We start from the raw sequence: 18,827 nt of genomic DNA, 5'->3' as shown, positions 1-18,827 counted from the left end.
GCAACACATCATTTTGCCAAAATCCCACCTCCAGCAGACTGTTGTAGCTCATCAGAATTCTGCTCTTTTCATGCTTGAAGAAATAACCAAAAAAGGAAAAAATACAAATTGTATTGAAAATATATAATTAATAAAAAGTAACCACATTTTTATCTGTATCCACTGGAAAGTCAGTATCAATCAATCAAGCATCAAAATGATTTCTATGTATTAATATCTAAGATTCAGATTTAAATAAACCTGAAAAATCACTCAAAATTCTATAAACAGGAGTCTTAGTAATTGATTGATCTAGCTGTCATGAAACAATTATGGTATGGTCAAATTCATGTTACCTGGAGACTTGAGCTGGGATGGGGGATAATTATTTTTCCTGTTAGGCAATTTGTTGCCATCATGCTTTTTATTGTTTCATTTTCTATTGTTTATGTCCATTGATTTTAAAATTAGATGGATTTTGATATAGATGGCTAAATTATTATATCTAACTTTTGAAAGATAACATTAATGTCTTTTAAAATGTTTCCCATCCCCACCCTCAGAATTCAATAAACATTTATTACCAAATGGTGAGTACTGTTCCAAGTCCTGGATAAGCTAAAATTTAAATTAAAAACAAAAACATCCTTGCAGATTTGTAGGCCTGAACCCCTGCAAGTACCTGAGGCCTTTTGAGGACATCCATGAAGCTAAAACTATTGTTATAATAAAACATTTTAATTTCAAATGCAGTAAATAGTGATAGATTCATTCTATATAAACCAAAAACTCTTTAATGGTCCTTGATAATTTTTTTTGGTGGGGCTATGGGGGTTAAGTGACTTGCCCAGGGTCACACAGCTAGTAAGTGTCAAGTGTCTGAGGCCAGATTTGAACTCAGGTATTCCTGAATCCAGGGCCGGTGCTTTATCCACTGTGCCACCTAGCTGCTCCACCTTGATAATTAAAAAAAATAATAAAGGGGTCTTAACACCAAAAGATTTGAAAACCAATGGTCTAGTTCAATATGGGATCTGGAACACAAGTTTTTTGCTTGGGCATATCGCACAACACCCTTCTAAATCAGAGAATCTGGTCTAGAAGAAAACAGAAAAAATGTACTTTAGCCCTCAATCTTAGCGTAAGCTCCCATTTTATCATAAAATTATCTTATTTTCTAGGTACATGTAGAGATAGTTTTCAACATTTGTTTTTATAAGATTTCTAGTTCCAAATTTTTCTCCCTCCCTCCCTTCCCTCCCTCCTCTCCAAGACAGTAAGCAATTTGACATGGATTATATATGTACAGTCACATTAAGTATATTTCTGGATTAGTCATGTTATGAGATAAGAATCAGAACAAAAGGGAAAAATCTCAGAAAACAAAAAAACAAAAACAAAAAAAGTAGAAACAATATAATTCAGTCTGCATCCAGATTCAACAGTTCTTTTTTTCTGGATGTGGAGAGCATTTTCCATCATGAGTCCTTTGGAATTATCTTGGATCATTGTATTGCTGAGAAGAGCTAAGTCTATCACAGTTGATACTCACACAGTGTTGTTGATACTGTGTACAATGTTGCAGTTCTGCTCATTTCACTCAGCATCAGTTCATGTAACTCTTTACAGGTCTTTCTGAAATCTTCCTGCTCATTGTTTCTTACAGCACAATAGGATTCCATTACATTCATATACCACAACTTGTTTATCCATTTCTCAGTTGTTGGACATCCCCTCAATTTCCAATTCTGTTACCACAAAAAGAGAAGTTATGAACTTTTTTGTACATATGGGTCCTTTTCCCTTTTTTATGATTCTTTTGGGATAAAGACCTAGTAGTGGTATTGCTGGGTCAAAGGGTATGCACAGCCCCATAGCCCTTTGGGCATAGTACTGGGATGTTTAAAATTCAAATGTGTGGTTGCCTTAAATTAGAAGCTTTAGCAACAGTCTTTGGGCAGTAAGCATTTATTAAAGCATGCTAGGTATTGGTAAAAGGAGAACATGTGGAGTTCAGAAAGTCAAGCAAAGGCCTATCTAGCCTAGAGTTTCATCCTGGTCTGGTTCTCCCTCAAGTCCTCAACCAGAAGCCTCCTTCAACTACGAACTGCTCAAGCAAACTGAGTGTGGAAGCTTTTTTATAGGTCTGGAGGAGAGGTGGTCCTGACACACTGATTGGTTAGTGTCATCTAAATCCATTGGTTCACTGGACTTGAGGGTGGTCTTGTGTTGATGTCATAGTCCACAGCCTCAGAGAACACTCCTGGGAGTCAGCCAGGTGTGGCTTTAATTGAATTAAATTTAAATAGGTTAATCAGCAAACTCAATCACTCTCAATCAGTCTTACTTCATTCAATCAGTTCTAAATGAATCTCAGGTGGGGATTATTTTCTCACAGTTCCAAATTTCTCTCCACAATAGTTGGATCAGTGCACAGCTCCACCAACAATGAATTAGTGTTCCAATTTGTCCAACATTTATTATGTTCCTTTTTTGTCATATTAGCCAATCTGATAGGTGTCAGGTGGTACTTCAGAGATGTTTTAATGTGCATTTCTCTGATCAGTAGTGATTTAGAGCACTTTTATATGAAAGGGATAAAACATCCCTTTTTAAAGGAGAGGTGTGGAAAAGTGAAATCAAAAAATCTATTTTTAGCAGCTTTTAATGATTTCTGATAAGACTTAATTTGTTTTTCTTGCTAACAGTTGCCCCTATCCTATGAATTATGTCATCTAGTGGAATGAGGTAAACCTTTTGTACCTGTTGGAATTGCTCTTACTTATTTCAGAGTTCAGTAGTACTCAGGAGGCAGGATTGTCCCTTAGGAAGAACTCTGGATAGAAAATAAGGGGGAACAAAAGGCTTTTAAATCTTGGCTTTACTTCTTATCATCTTTATGGCCTTGAGCAAATCACTTCTCTGGAAACCTTTTTTTTCATATTTAGAAAATGAGAGGGATTATACTAGATCCATAGAATTTGAGATTGAGGGCTGGAAGGGATCTTAGTGGTTTCATAGATCAACAGGATCATTTGAATAATGAGAAAGCTGACATGTATAGGGCAAAAGTGTCTTCCCCAGGGTGATAGACTGTCCAACACGGGAGCAGAATTCATATCTTTTGAAGCTTTGTCACAGCTTTAAGTTCACAATCCTAAGTGAGTTCAAGTTCATGGACCCTGCACTTAGTACTTTGGCATACCATAAGTATTAGTATTCTTCCATGATACGAGTAATTTACTGTAAAACTCTATCATACTGATATTGATTTATGTAAAGTATCAATAATCCAATGCCACTTCAATTCCCTTATATATTAACTTCCCCATTCTTCTTTAGTAACAATAAGAGATAATTCACAATTTCCTGGAATTTATTTTAAAAGATTTTTTGGTGCTTCCTATCTTTTTTTTTTGCTTCCTATCAATATCAGAAATAATTTACCAACTAAACATTTCCTTAAACTGTTAGGTATTAACCTCCCAAATTAATATTTAGAAAATGTGCCTCTTTTTCAGGAAAACAATATGAATATACTGTGATAAAAATAATTTGAAGTCCTTTGCTTTAGAATATTAAAGATGTTTTCTCCCTACTTCCCTAATTTCCTTCCTATTCTTTCTTTTTTTCCCTTCCTCCCTTCCTTACTTCCTGTTCTTTCTTTACTTCCTTCATTCTCCAGAGCTATGATAAATTGTTGAATGAATGTGAAAAATGTTCAACATGTGTCTAAAGATTGGGAAACATTTAACAAAAATGAAAATATAATAGACCATAAATAATGTTAATATGTGGGTTTTGTGAGTCAACATGCAGCTCACAGTAATCCTTATGTATGGTTTGGTAGCCCCTTTTTCTAATTGAGTTTGACACTCTTGTATGTAAGCCAGAGGAAGGAAATTCCTTATACAAATGCAGATTAGCAAACTTTTTGTAACCCTTAGTTTTAGAAAGTCATTTGAGGTCATAGAGATGTTAAATCACTTGCTCAGTATCACACAGTCAATATGTTTCTGAGACAGGGTTGAACCCAGCTCTTCCTGGTGCCAAGACTTGCTGTCTGTCATACCACTTTGCCCATCACAGACACTTGGCAAGAACCCTAAGCAGAGTCTAATATTGAGGGCTGAAATGACATGTATAATAATATAAATTTGATCAAATGTAAATGCTAATGACATCACTACCTTAGGTTAGGGTAAAACCAGGGTGCCAGGGTGTTGAAAATATAAGGCAATGGTTAAAAAAGGAACAGGAAGAGCTTTCGGAGACCAAGAATGGTAAATATCTTTTCAAAAGCCATAAAACTAGAAGGAGGAACTTGGAAATTGTCCTGGTTCATTAAAATCAGTGCCTAATATATACTGCTACATTTAATCAAAGTGTTAACAATTTGTACTCTAGAGTATTCTAAGAGAGAAGTTGTAATGGAAGGCACTTTCAGTGGGGACTTGAAAAACCGGTCCCAGGAATTTAGCCAAATAAATACAAATGTAGATGTTCATGAGATTCTTCAATCTGAAGTGTCAGGGTAAAAAGCCAGCTGGGAATAAGGGAGATTTTATTGCATCTACATTTGGGCCAGAATTTCTAAGGCTACAGTGTCCTACAAGTGTGAAAAAGAAGAAATCTCCCCAGGCAGATTTTCCAGGCATGTTACTACATGACTTTTACTGTCATTATAGACAAAATAAATGTGAAAGTCTATGCTTTGATGGTAATGTATGGAATTGTATATGATTAACATTTAAAAGCACTTTTCTTGGAAATAAGCATCATAGGTACCAAGTAGAGAAGTTGGGATCATTATAGAAAAAAAGCTTTATTTCTGAAAACAAAACAAAAATCTAAGGTTCAGCAATAACTGAGATAGGCAGTTAGGTGGTATAGTGGATGAATCACTGGGCTTGGAATAAGGAAGACTCCTTTTCTTGAGTTCTAATCTAGGCCTCAGATACTTACTAGCTGGGCTACATTAGGTAAGTCACTTAACTCTCTTCACCTCAGTTTCCTCATATGTAATGAACTAGAGAAGGAAATGACAAACCATTCCTGCATTTTTGACAAGAAAATCCCATATGGATTCAGAAAGAATGAGACTATTGAAGTGATTGAACAATAACAATAAGTAAGATGGCACAGTAAAAAGAAGACATGCTTTAAAGTCAAAAGATCTGGTTCCACTTGTTTTTCTATTACAGTACTTTCTGTCTGTGAGATCTTGGGCAATTCAACTGATCTTTCTTCACCAGATTCCTCATATGTAAAATACTAAGGTTTTACCAGATGACCATTGAAGTCCCTTCCAACTTTTATTTATGATTCTCTTGCTGGCAGTGGGTTATGATTCTGGTGTTCTGAGCTTGAAAGATAGGGAAAAAATGCTTGAAATGGAGCAAGTTTTATTTAAAGTAGACATTTGAAATGTAAGTGGATGAGCAGCTAGCTCCTTATGATAGAAATCCCTGAATTCATCCAATCCTTTTTATTACTGAATTAAATTCAGTTAACTTGAATATATTGGCCACAAAAATAAACCTTTTAAAATAAAGTTATAGTATAAGTATGTAATTGACTTATTGATTTCTAGATCTCATTTAATAAGCATTTTAAAATCCCATTGTGAGATAGCATAAAAGCATGCTTTTAGCTCTTGGTATCTCTAGTCCCTCTCTGTTCCAAAGAAGCTCTCTGAACTATTGTCTAGAGTCCCAGAACCTAAGAATCTTTGAGATATAGACTTTCAAGCTTTCCCATCATCCAGGTTATTAGGAATTAGGGAGAAGTGTTGATGCAACAGTCTTTTTTAAAAATTATTTATTTATGTATTTATTTATTTTTCCGTTACATGTAAAGATAGTTCTCAACTTTTGTTTATACAAGCTTTCCAATTTCAGATTTTTCTCCCTCCCTCCCTCCCCTCCTTCCCCCCTCCCCTAGACAGCAGGTAACCTGATATAGGTTATATATATATATATATATATATATATATATATATACATAATAGCATTAATCCTATTTCTGCATTAGTCATGTTATAAGAGAAAAATCAGAGCAATGATGAAAAACCTCAAAATAGAAAAAAAAACAGCACCAAAAACAAAAGAAATAGTATGGTTCATTCAGCATCTATACTCCACAGTTCTTTTGTTTTTTTCTTGGATTTGGAGATCCTCTTCTATCATGAGTTCCCTGGAACCCTTCTGTACCATTGCATTGGTGAGAAGAATATAGTCCATCACAATATAGTCAACACTCAATGTTGATGATACTGTGTACAATGTTCTTCTGGTTCTGCTCATCTCACTCATCATCAGCCCACGCAAGACCCTCCAGATTTCTCTGAACTCCTGCTCATCATTTTTTACAGCACAATAGTATTCCATTGTATTCATATATCACAACTTGTCCAGCCATTCTCCAATTGATGTGCATCCCTTCAACTTCCAATTCCTTGCCACCACATAAAGAGATGCAACAGTCTTATGTTTCAGACTGAGACTAGGCAAAATCAGGATCAATTTCTCCCATTAGGGATTTAAGTCAAAGAGGATCTCAAAACATTTCTGAGTTGAGAATCCATTAAGGACTATCCTCACTGAAGTGGACAGATACATTACAATACAATCTGTTCAAAAGAATGACCTTCATGCTCTTTAGGGGGTTACAAGATCCAAAGACATTACACTCTGCACTTTCCCTCCATGTACTGTGTTGTCTTCTTGATCCTTAGCTAGGAAGGGCCAATGAGTCAGAACGGCATAATGAAAAGAATTAGAGACAGCATCCTCCCTTCCTACCTTCTTTCTATTCATTGATCCATCCTTTCTTCCTCCTCTCCTCCCTCTCTCCCTCTCTCCCTCCCTCCCTTCCTTCCTTCCTATTACTTTCTATGACTATGACTTTGGGCAACTTTAATAATGGTTAGCATTTACAAAGTATTTTAAAGATTAAAAAAAAAGTCTTACATGTGTAATTTCCTTTGGTCCTCACAACAACCCTGTGAAGTAAGTGCTTTTATCATTATCCCTATTTGTACAGATGAGAAAAATAGACTGAGAGAGGTTAAGGTATTGCCCAAGGGTCACACAACTAGAAAGCAAGTGAGGATACAAACTCAGGTTCTCCTGGCTCCAAGTCTAACACTTATGTTCCTGAGTTCAAATCTGGCCTTGGATACTTACTAGTTGTATGATCCTGGGGAAGTCACTTAACCCTGTTTGCCTCTGTTTCCTTATCTATAAAATAAGCTGGAGAAGGAAATGGCAAACCAGTCAAGTATCTCTGCCAAGAAAACCCCAAATAGGTTTAAAGAGTCAGACACGAGGGGAAAAAGACTGAAAAAGTATCCAAGGCACAATGGAAAGTACTTTGATGGATATAAAGAATTTTAAGATGACTACTTACTCCACGTGGTATATAGTCTAACTGGGGAGGTGGATAAGACATAAATACAGATATAATACAAGGTAAGGTTTAACCATGGACATAGTAGGTACAAATTTATTGTTTGTGTAACTTCACTATAGATGCAAACTTGTCAGATTCCATAGTAGTCACAGTTGTAATAGTCTGTACTGAAGAAAGAATGGAGAAGGGGGCAGCTAGGTGGCCCAGTGGATAAAGCACCGGCCCTGGATTCAGGAGTACCTGAGTTCAAATCTGGCCTCAGACACTAGACACTTACTAGCTGTGTAACCCTGGGCAAATCACTTAACCGCCATTGCCCCGCAAAAAAAAAAAAAAAAAATTAATATATGGAGAAGTCAGAACTTGAATGAGGCCTTGAGGAAAGAAATAGATTCAGTTGTTGGAGGGGCAGGGTATCTCAGGCCCAGCAGAGATGGGTAAACAGGCTAGATGGGAGGCTTCAAGATGTGTAAATAGCGTGCAAATCTGACTGGATGGGAGGGTTCAATGTGGATAAAGCAGAAATCAATTATTTCAGAAGGGTAGGCTGGGAACTGATTACAGAAGGCTACAGACTTTCATTATGAAAGGAGATAAACAGCAGAATGGAGAGTACATCTTTTTAGATAAATCTAAATGCTGCACCTGTTGCCCAGCACAGATTAAACAGTATTTTTTCTTTTCTTCTTTTTTCTTTAAAAATGGGGGTTTGAGAAGAAGGAAAAGTGAAATGAAAGAAAAAGAACAAAATACACCTTCAATCTCAATCCAAGATGTCAGAGTTATGAGGAATTTCATACACCATGTAATACATCTTGGTTTCACAGAAAAGCTATGAAGAACCAGCCTAGACTATCCTTCTGCCACAGCAGCTGTTTAAGCTGTGTGGTGGCACTTAGGGTATTTTCTAAGAGTAAGAGGCAATGTGGTATAAAGTGGATTAAGAATCAGTCTTGAAGTCAGGAAGAATTAGGTTCAAATTGTGCTTATGGTACTTAACATGACCACTAGGTAAGTTATTTGACCCTTCGTGCTCTCTGGGTACCTCTCTCAGTCAGTAAGTTATACATGGAGTAAAACAAACAATCAATTCTACAGAAAAATCTTGAAAAAATATCTTTGTCTCTCTGCCTCTTGCTATGGCTCTGTCTCTGTCTCTGTATCTGTGTGTGTGTGTGTGTGTGTGTATGTGTGTGTGTGTGTCTCTTTGTCTCTGTTTTCTGTCTCTGTTCTCTGTTTCTCTGTCTCTGTCTCTGTCTCTCTCTGAGTGTGTGTGTGTGTGTGTGTGGGTGTGTGCTCACGCGCATGTATGTCTCTTTCAGATCTGTCAAAGGTCCATCACTACCTGTAAGGGTAATTTACAGGTTGAAAATTATTGCCCTGCCTTTCTTTTTATAATGCATAATAAATGTATTTGCCAGATCTAGTAGATAATGCCTTCTTTACAGAGACCATTATTGAAATTGAAATTTTAAAGTAACAGGTGGACCACTTTCAAGGTGATCAGTGTTGCTAGTTAATTCTATTTTATAATAACCAGATAAATATCACACTGGAGAGAAAGCCCTTCCCATTTCATTGTCCCCAGGTGTCAAAATTGTGTAGTAACTAAAGCAATACAAAGCAAAATAGAATTAGATTTTGATATAGTGTCCCCCTTCAGTTTCCAGACTGTATTTACATTGTTCTAATGGAAAATTTGGGGAAATAGAGGTGGTCAGTTGCTTTATAGCACTAACATTAGGAGATGGGCAGCAACTTAAAAAATAATAGAGTACTACAAAACAGCTACAGAACGGCAAATTTCAATCATTTGCCTGGATCTTCTCTTTTTTACCCAAGGAAGAAAGAAGTTATTTTATTACAAAGGTGGACAAAAATGATATTCCAATTTGTAGAAGACAATGATGCAGGGGCCAGCTAGGTGGCGCAGTGGATAGAGCACTGGCCCCGTATTCAGGAGGACCTGAGTTCAAATCTGATTTTAGACACTTAACACTTCCTAGCTGTGTGACCCTGGATAAGTCACTTAACCCTCATTGCCCAGTCTCCCTCCCCAAAAATAAAAGACAATGATGCTGCCAATATTTTAAAATTAATTTTGAATTTCAGAAGCTTCAATGGATCTTTTATATTTCCTCCATCCAAATAACTTTGCTTAGCTTCAGAGTTGAAAGCCCGTTCTTGCTGAAATGATGCACACTGAGCTGGAGCTAGTTTACCTTAACATTAAAAGGGCTTAGTTGTGGCAACCTTCTGAGGCAAAGCTTTCCCTATGGCTACCTGTGTATCTTTTCTGTAAGCTCTTTAATGGCTTCTTCATCAGGTCTTTGCAGGTCTGGGTCATTGGCATTCATATATTGATGCCTATACTATCTCTGATTTGAAGCTGGTTTATAATGATCATTAGGTTTGTTTTATTTTAACTTACTGTTGTAAGAGACAATGAAGGTAGTGGTTTGACATGGGTTGAGAAAGTCACTAACATTTCTGTGCCTCAATTCTCTTACATGTAAAATGGGGAAAATAATGGGACCTAAATTTTGTCTATCAACTATCAAATGTAATGTATTTAATAAGGATGAGATGTAATGAGATGCATCTTATTGTATATAAAAATGCTTTATTAACAATAAAGCATTATGTAAATGTGAGCTTTTATTTTTTTTTTTGCCTTAATGAAGTAAAGTACCAAGAAAATCACAGGTCCATGGAATATTGACATGGGCTTCCTGTTGATTATCAATCTGGATATGCCAGGTGGTGAGAAAAAGCCTATCAGCAGAGAAAAGCAGTCCTTGAGAAGGGAAAGAGTTGTAGGATTGAAAAAAGGTGTGTATAAAGTACATACCATGGGGCTTTTGGATGCATCCTCTCAGAAAGCTGCCCATTGTCATGGGTGACAAGCTTGGATAAGTGGAGCAGGAAGAGAAGCAAAGAGTTGATAAGGATTTTAGCCTTAGTTCTTGAAACTATAAGGAAACAAGAGAAGTTGGAAGGATAAGAAAATAAATATCTACCATATTGGTAGAGTTATTGAGATGGCAAATGGACTCACCCTTAGTGTTGTCATTTTTCCCCTTTCGTATTTGAATGAGTAAAGCTAACATAAAGTCCTTTTGAACCAAAACAAGAAAAGAGACAACATGAAAACCTACAAGCCCACTCCACCCCCTCCAAAATTTATGGGCTCTTGTCCTCTTTACCAAAGCAGACTATGGCTCTACTGCTAATAATTATGATTGAACAGATGACCCCATTATGCTATATGCCCCTTTATTGATCCCCAGAGAGTGCTTGCAAATACACAGAGATAAAAGTAATTCATTGTTATGATAATAGAGACACAAAGGTCATGAGGCAGGCAGGTAGGCAGAACATACTTATTAATGAAATGTGTTTTTCTAGATGAAATGCCACAGTAACAGTAACTTAGCAGCTGTTTTGGTGTCCAAGTGAGTGATTCAGGCAAACAAATGAAAGACAAAGCAAGCAAAGCTCACTTGAAAGTAGGTGCTGGTAGATTTGGGAAACGCGTAAGTTTCCCTGTACTCAAACATACTGTGTTTAACCATTCCTCTCTGTCTTTTCCTCCTTTATTTTTTTTTTACAAAGCAGTATGAATAATTGAACTGGTTTCCACAGACTACAGGGAGTAGCAATGGGCAAAGCACCAACATGGAAATTCAAGGGTTCATTCAAACAAGTACATAAAAAAAAATGAGCATTCTCTCCATTATACTGCCTTATATAGGGAAGAGTTTGGCTTCAGTTACAGATTCGATTACAATTCTGCTATTAAGTCAATCATTAATGCCACTGGCAAGTTATTTAAAAAAGAATGAGGAAAGTGAGTAAATAAAATCAATCCATTATAAAAGAGTTGATACTTTATTATGCTGAAAAGATAAATTATTAGAGAATGGAAATCCTTTCATGAATGAATCCTCAATGTTATTCCTCTGTGGAGAGATACTGAGCATCTCCTTATTGTCTTGAATTCAAACTCTTTGGTAATTTGGTACCATCTTCTTTTTTTAGGTCTGTCTTATACTTCTCTCCTTGGTAAAGCCCAAGCCAGCCATATTGGATTAATCTCTATTCCTCAGGCATTCCCAGAACTTTCCTGATATTGTACATACACCTGTTTAATTTTGCTTGGATGTCCTCCCTTTGCCTCATCTTCTGATGTAAAGGCCTTCCTTGAAACTCCAATCCTTGTATTCACCATCATTTGATTCTTCTTTTCAGTGATGACCTTGCTCCTTGGACTCACATAATTTTTTTTTGCAAATCTTTAATGTGTTTATCACACAATATCCTTTATTTAATTATTGATATTTATATCTTATTCCATTTTGTTGTTGTTATTTAGTCATATCAGTCATATCTGAATTTTTGTGACCCCAATTTCTTGACAAAGATACTGGAGTGGTTTGCCATTACATTCTCCAGCTCATTTTAGAGGTGAGAAAACTGAGAAAAACATGGTTTCAGTTATTTGTCCAGGGTCATACAGATAGTAAGTGTCTGAGGCTAGATTTTAACTCATGAAGATGAGCCTTCCCAATTCCTGGTCTGGAAATCTATCCACTGAGCAACCTAGCTGGTAGTCCCATACTAGACTTACAAAATTCAAGAAGACAGGGAAGCTGTCTTAGCTAAAATTCATGACTTCAGTATGGCCTAGCATAGTGCTAATCACAGAGCCAATATTGAACAAGTATGTATGAGTGTGTGTATATATATATATAAACATGCATATGTTTATTTATATACATATAAAATACACACACGCACACACACACACACACACACACACACACACACACACATATATATATATATTCACTATCTGTTTCAGTGACTACTTTTGGTCTCATTTCCTTCCTTGTCTTTCCTCACTCTCATATACTCTTCTCAGAAAATAAAATAAAATAAGGTCAATTGACTTTAAGGGAAGATGGAACATATCTTCAGGCTAACTTCAACTGTCATTTACTTGTCAGGTCAAGTAAATAAACATTTAATAAGTTCCCCTTATAGTCCAAACACTTTACTTAGTGCTGAGGATACAGTCCCTGTTCTTGAGATCTGGAAGCATTACAGAGTACTCATTATTGATCAGTTCTCAAAATTAAACAAGAAGGGTTTTACTAATTGCCTAAATCTTAGTGGGAAATCCACCCTTCATTCCTGGGTTTTGGTAAAGTATAAATGAGTTCACCTATTTTCCCTCCAATTGGACCCACTCAATGATGGTTTTCATTTCATTAAGCATTTGAACATATTTGTAATGATGTTGGATATCGTCTAATGGATTGATGTGGAAATAGTTGCTATAAAGAAGTTTGTTTTCAATTTTTTATTTGTTTTTCATTTTCATGTTTAATTATTTGTGTGTTTGATGAAGCAGAGCACTTGAAAAGAACCACAACTTCATTGGAACCTCAGTGAACCATGAGGAAATCCTATTCATTATGTTCACTTTTTTTATTCATTATGTTCAAAGAGTTGGAAACAAAAAAGTTCATTTTGATTGACCAGGACCTGCAATTGCATAAATTCCTGTCTAAAGTTTGGAGCTCATGCCCTTTAGTCATGATGTAGCCAATAGGCTTGGTAGATCAAGCACAGGGCTTGAAATCAGTAAGATCTCAGTTCAAATATCTCCTCAGATGCTCAATGAACAAATTTCTTTATTTTTTAAAAATTATTAATTTATTTAGAATTTTCCCAAAGTTACATGTAAAAACATGATTTAAAACATTGATTTAAAAAAAAAACTTTGTGTTCCAAATTTTCTTCCTCCCTCCCTCCTACCCCCCCTAAGAAATCAATCAATTTAATATAAGTTATACATGTGCAGTCATGCAAAACATCTTCACATTGGTCAGGTTGTGAAAGAAAAGAGACAAAATAACTTTAGAAAGAAGAACTCACAACAAATATACTTCTATCTGTATTCAGATACCATCAGTTCTTTCTCTGTTGATGGTTTACATTTTTCATACTTCATTCTGATAGCATTCTGTTCATCATTTCTTCCACAATTACTATTGCTAATTGTATTACCCTCCATCCTTATTCCCTCCCCTTGTTATTTACTCTATTTTCAATCTTCTTTCACCCTATTCCTTCTCAAAAATGTTTTGCTTTTTACTGCTCCTTCCCCAATCGGCCCTCCCTTCCTTTGCCTCTCCCCCCTTATCCCCTTTCATCTTATTTCCCTCATGGCAATATGTATTACTATACCCACTTGAGTGTGTATGTTATTTCCTCTTTGAGCCAATTTTGATGAGAGCAAGGCTCAATCACTCCCCTGCTCCTTCCTCATCTTTCCCTCTACTCCATAAGCTTTTCCTTGTTTCTTTTATGTAAAGCTACTTTCTCCCCAGTCCACCTCTTCCTTAACCTTTCTTCCAGTGCATTGCTCTTACCACTTAAATTTATTGTAAAGATGCCATCATGGGTCAGCTAGGTGACACAGTGGACCTAAGGCCCCTAGTCTAAATCTAGCCGCAGACATAAGCCACCCCTCCCTGCCTGCCCCACAAAAAAACAAGAAAAAACAAAAAATAAATGCTTTACAGATATTATTCCTTCCTATTCAATTCACACCTGTGCCCTCTATGTATATTACTTTCAGCTGCCCTAATACTGAGAAAGTTCTTATGAGATAGAAGTATTATCTTCCCATGTAGGAATTCTTTTTCCTGTTTACCTTTTTTATGCTTCTTTATGTATTTGAAAGTCAAAATTTCTATTCAGTTCAGGTCTTTTCATCACAATTGCCTGAAAGTCCCCTTTTTCATTGAAGTCCCATTTTTTCCTCTGAAAGATTATAATCAGTTTTGCTGGGTAGGTGATTCTTGGTTCTAATCCCAGTTCCTTTGCCCCAGGAATATCATATAATATGTCCTCTGATCCTTTAATGTAGATGCTGCTAGATCTTGTGTTATCCTGACTGTAGTTACGCAGTATTTGAATACCTTTTTTTCTAGCTTCTTGCAATATTTTCTCCTGGATCTGGGATCTCTGGAATTTGGCTATACTATTCCTGTAAGTTTTCCTTTTGTGATCTCTTTCTGGAGGTGATTGGTAGATTCTTTAAATTTCTATTTTACCTTGTGCTTCTAGTATATCAGGGCAATATTTCCTGACAAGTTTTTGGAAGATGATGTCTATGTTCTTTTTATCTCTCCTGAATATATTTTCCAGGTCAGCTGTTTTTACAAGGAGATATTTGATATTGTCCTCTATTTTTTTATTCATTTTGATTTACTTTATTATGTCTTGATTTCTCATAAAGTCATTAGCTTCTATTTGCTCTGTCCTAATTCTTAAGCATTTATTTTCTTCAGAGAGTTTATGTACCTCCTTTTCCATTTGGCCAATTTAGCTTTTCAAGCTTTTGACTTTTTTCATGACCCTCCTACATCACTCTCATTTCTCTTTCCATTTTTCCCCCTACCTCTCTTACTTTTCCCTCTACCTTTCTTACTTTACTTTCAAAGTACTTTTTGAGCACTTCCATAGCCTGAGACCAATTCATATTTTTCTTGGAAGCTTTGGATATAGGAGCTCTGACTTTGTTATCTTCTTCTGAGGGTATATTTTGATCTACCTTTCCACCAAAGAAACTTTCTATGGTCTGCTCCTTTCTCTGCCTACTCAACTTGCCCACCTATTTCTTGGCTTTTAACTCCTTAATGTGGAGCGCTGCTTCCAGAATGCACTGTCCCAAGCTACAGGGATTCCCAGGTATTATTATTTAAGGAGAGGCTCATTTTCAGTCTGCCTGGCCTGTAAGTAACCTCATGCCTGCTTGTTATTTAACCTGGAAGCAGAAATCTTATTGATATCTGATTCTCTATGGTTGAAAGCTTGGCATGCCTATGCCCCTCCCCAATGACTTGGGCCACTGCCACTGAAGTCTGCTTCCTGAGTAACACCATAGTGCGCTCACCTCTGCTCCAGTAGAGACCCCCTACTATTTCTCCCTGGCCATCCGCTGAACCCCCTCACTGGTCCATGAGCCAAGTTTCAAAAGAAGCACTGACACTGAAGATTATGAGGCTCTAGAGGCAAGGCCCGCCTGGGGCTGGATCTGCACTGTGTGCTGAGCTCCCCTCTCATGCCAGCCTAGCAGACGATCCCTGCCACCTGTTTAAGCCATTTTTACCTGGAAAATGGTGTCAATCTGTTCTTTTGTGGGTTTTGCTTCTCTGGGAGTTGTCTTATGGCATTTTTGGAGGTATGTGGATGGATTTGTTGGGATCTCTGAGAGTCATAGCCTTTCCTCCACCATCTTGGCTCTGCCCCTAAGCAAGTTTCTGAATCTTGGGCTGCCTCAGTTTTGTCATTTGGCCAAATGAGGATAAAAATAACTCCTATCCACGCCCCCCCCATCCATGTTGTAGTGAAAATAAGGCAAGATGAGAGAGAGAGAGAGAGAGAGAGAGAGAGAGAGAGAGAGAGAGAGAGAGAGAGAGAGAGAGAGAGAGATAGTACTTTGCAAATTTAAAGCATTATATAAATATTGGTGATGATGGTGGTGTTGGTGGTGATGATGATAATGCTGACTATGAGGCCAGGGTTTTCCCTCCCAGTATAGTCAAGTTGTCTGTGAGAATGGCTTCACAAATAAATGTTTAGATTTCTCTGTGGAGGTGGTCATATAGGCTGGATTATTATTAACTAAGTTGTGTGGATATTTGATGAATGACTTCTTATACAAACCAGACATTGTAAATGGAGCAAAAGACGTGTGTTATATGAGTTAATCTTGTTTCATTTAAGCTATATGTAAAGGACACCTTAATTTCTGTTCTTTCCCTGGGTGTTGTGATTATATTTTAGGGACAGAAAATTTGACATTACTAGAAAAAAAAGATAATTTTACTTTTAGACTTTTTTCCATTTAATTGTATGTTTATTATTGTTTAAAGTGATTTAAAATATATCAGGCAACTCTAGAGTTAATCTATTTATTCTGTGAGAATTCTTTCATGTGGGTATGACGTGAAGGTTAGTTTCCACTTTGCATACTCTATGGCTGGATGAAAACACCTGAGTTTGGAGAAGATCGTTTATGGAAACAAGTGCTGTATAATGCATTGAATGAATGGTTACTTAGTTCAATTAAAGTCACATCCAGAAAGTGCACCCCTAATAGGTGTCTGTCTTTCTTTGGCACTCTTGCCACCCCAAATCCATGAATATTGTTGTAAAGGCATTTTATTTGCTGGTCTGTTGAGATATTTAATTACTTGGAAACACAAAATATTCAGCTTTGAAGTTTGCAATGCTGAAAAACATTCAGGTCTAGGGTATCTATGCCAGGAAGAGCTGGTCTGTGTTTCTCCAGTCAGTCTTTTTCCCAAAAGGTTGATCTACAGCTTTGGCTTCCATTTCTTTAGCAGCAGCATCACCATACACATCGGCATTTTCCCTCTCTATCCTCTCCAGTTGTCCAGCAAATTCAGTTTCATCTGTGTCCATGACAACTCTGGTCTCCATTTGAACCCTGAAGACACCCCTAGTTTCCTCTATCTTTTCTTTGATGACAGCCATAGCCTCTTTGAGGGCAGACTGGTCTTCTATTCCCTTGAGGTTGTAGTAATCATCATATATCGAGCAGGTGCTATCAGGTTAATCTCAGTGGGTATGTTTCCTGTGAAACAATTCAAACCCACTCTCTGAACTTCTTTTACAGCATCAATACCCTCAAAACCACAATAAGTTACTTCAATATCAGCTTGGATTTTGACAGTGTATGGTGTCCAGTTTATATTATCTACCAGCACTGGCCTGTCATCTTCATTCAAATACAGTTCATGCAGGATTGAAGGACCTGAGACTTCATGTTTAAATGTATCATAGATTACACATCCTGGGCTCTTATACTCATCATCAAAGACACATGCAATTCTCTGGAATGGGCTCTGCAGCTGCTCATCCTTACTGTATTCTAACACCTCAGCAACATTGTGAAGGATGCTGTAAACAGTTTTGGATTTGTTGAATTTGTCTTCATATTTGATTGCTTCTTCTGAAGAAACTCTTCTTTTTGACAAATTGATAAATCCTTTTTCTTTGTCCATTCTAATGCCTGCAACACAGACATTTCTGCCAATTTGGATGAGTTTGCTAATGGAGCAGATAAGTCTTCTAGACAGCTCCTAAGAGGACTCATGCCCTCAATATTGTTGTATTTCAATAGACTGACATAAGCTCCCATTTCAGCAGTGGGCCATCCATTCACCATAACCACATCTTCCATTTCAGTGAATTTGTGCTGGTAGAATCTTAGTTCTGTCATTCTCAAGTCTCTATGTGTAGGTACCAAACCAGGTCTTCACAGTGTCACCTACTCTCTGGAAGATTCCCAGAACCCTGGCTGCACCAAAGCCTACTTCAGCTGCTACGTCTCCTCACAGTACATTAGGAGTCATAAGTTTGTGGTTTTTTTTTGGTGAGGCAATTGGGGTTAAGTGACTTGCTGAAGGTCACACAGCTAGTAAGTGTCAAGTGTATAAGGCCAGATTTGAACTCAGGTCCTCCTGACTCCAGGGCTGGTACTCTATCCACTGCACCACCTAGCTGCAGGAGTCATAGGTTTTTGATAATATTTAAGGAATGAGTTGGTACAGCTAGGTGGCACCATGGATAGAGTGCTGGGTCTAGAGTCAGAAAGATTATTACTTATTAGCTATGTGAACCTGGCCAAATCACTTAACCCTGTTTTCCTCAATTTCCTCATATATAAAATGAGCTGGAGAAGAAAATGGCAAATCACACCAGTATCTTTGCCAAAAAAATAACCCACCTTAGTTTGGTGTCATGGAGAGTTGGATATGACTAAAACAAAACTGAACAACAGGTAATGAATTGATAAGGATGGATGCCATGATGACAAAAAAAGTGGATGTAGAAATAACAGTGGGTAATATTAGAAAATAAGGATTCTACTTATAGAGATGTCATTAGACTGTTATGTGACTATTAAAAATTTATCTAAACTCGTTGGGCCATAGCTCCTTAATATTTAATAGAGAGGGTTAGAGTAGATGAGCTCCCAGGAACCAGCTTGGGCTAGCATTGTATTTCATACTTTATTTTACATTCTGGGCTTGTCTTTCTACCTAGTTATTCCTCTACTGCTCAAGAAACTACCAATAGATAGAATTTATATAGGACTAAGTTTTGAGAAGCACTTTACACAGGTTATTTCATTTGATCCCCTCAACAAGGCAGATACCATTATTATACCCATTTTACAGATTAGAAAGCTGAGGTGCACAGACATTAAGTATCTTACCTTGTGTCTTACAACTTATAAGTGTACAAGGGAAGATTGGAACAGAATTCTTCCTGACGAATTCCACCACTCTAGTCATAATGCCACATAGCTTCCTTTCTCTCAGCACCTC

At 37.0% G+C, this 18,827-nt stretch overlaps 2 protein-coding genes across 2 annotated transcripts in view; one reads left to right on the top strand and one right to left on the bottom strand.

The window, feature by feature from the left end:
• The window catches only part of NYAP2 (neuronal tyrosine-phosphorylated phosphoinositide-3-kinase adaptor 2), a 338,177-nt gene that overhangs the window by 66,272 nt on the left and 253,078 nt on the right, over window positions 1-18,827 (top strand).
• On the bottom strand, window positions 16,729-17,716 carry LOC122745930 (eukaryotic translation initiation factor 2 subunit 1-like). Its single transcript, XM_043991391.1, is given in 3 exon segments — window positions 16,729-17,006; window positions 17,009-17,578; window positions 17,581-17,716. Coding segments are annotated over 3 exon segments (984 nt in total).

Source organism: Dromiciops gliroides, chromosome 3 (assembly GCF_019393635.1).
Source record: "Dromiciops gliroides isolate mDroGli1 chromosome 3, mDroGli1.pri, whole genome shotgun sequence".
In the NCBI taxonomy this organism is placed as follows: domain Eukaryota; kingdom Metazoa; phylum Chordata; class Mammalia; order Microbiotheria; family Microbiotheriidae; genus Dromiciops; species Dromiciops gliroides.
Note: the sequence above shows the minus strand (reverse complement) of the source record. Positions and strands in the feature narration are given on the sequence as shown.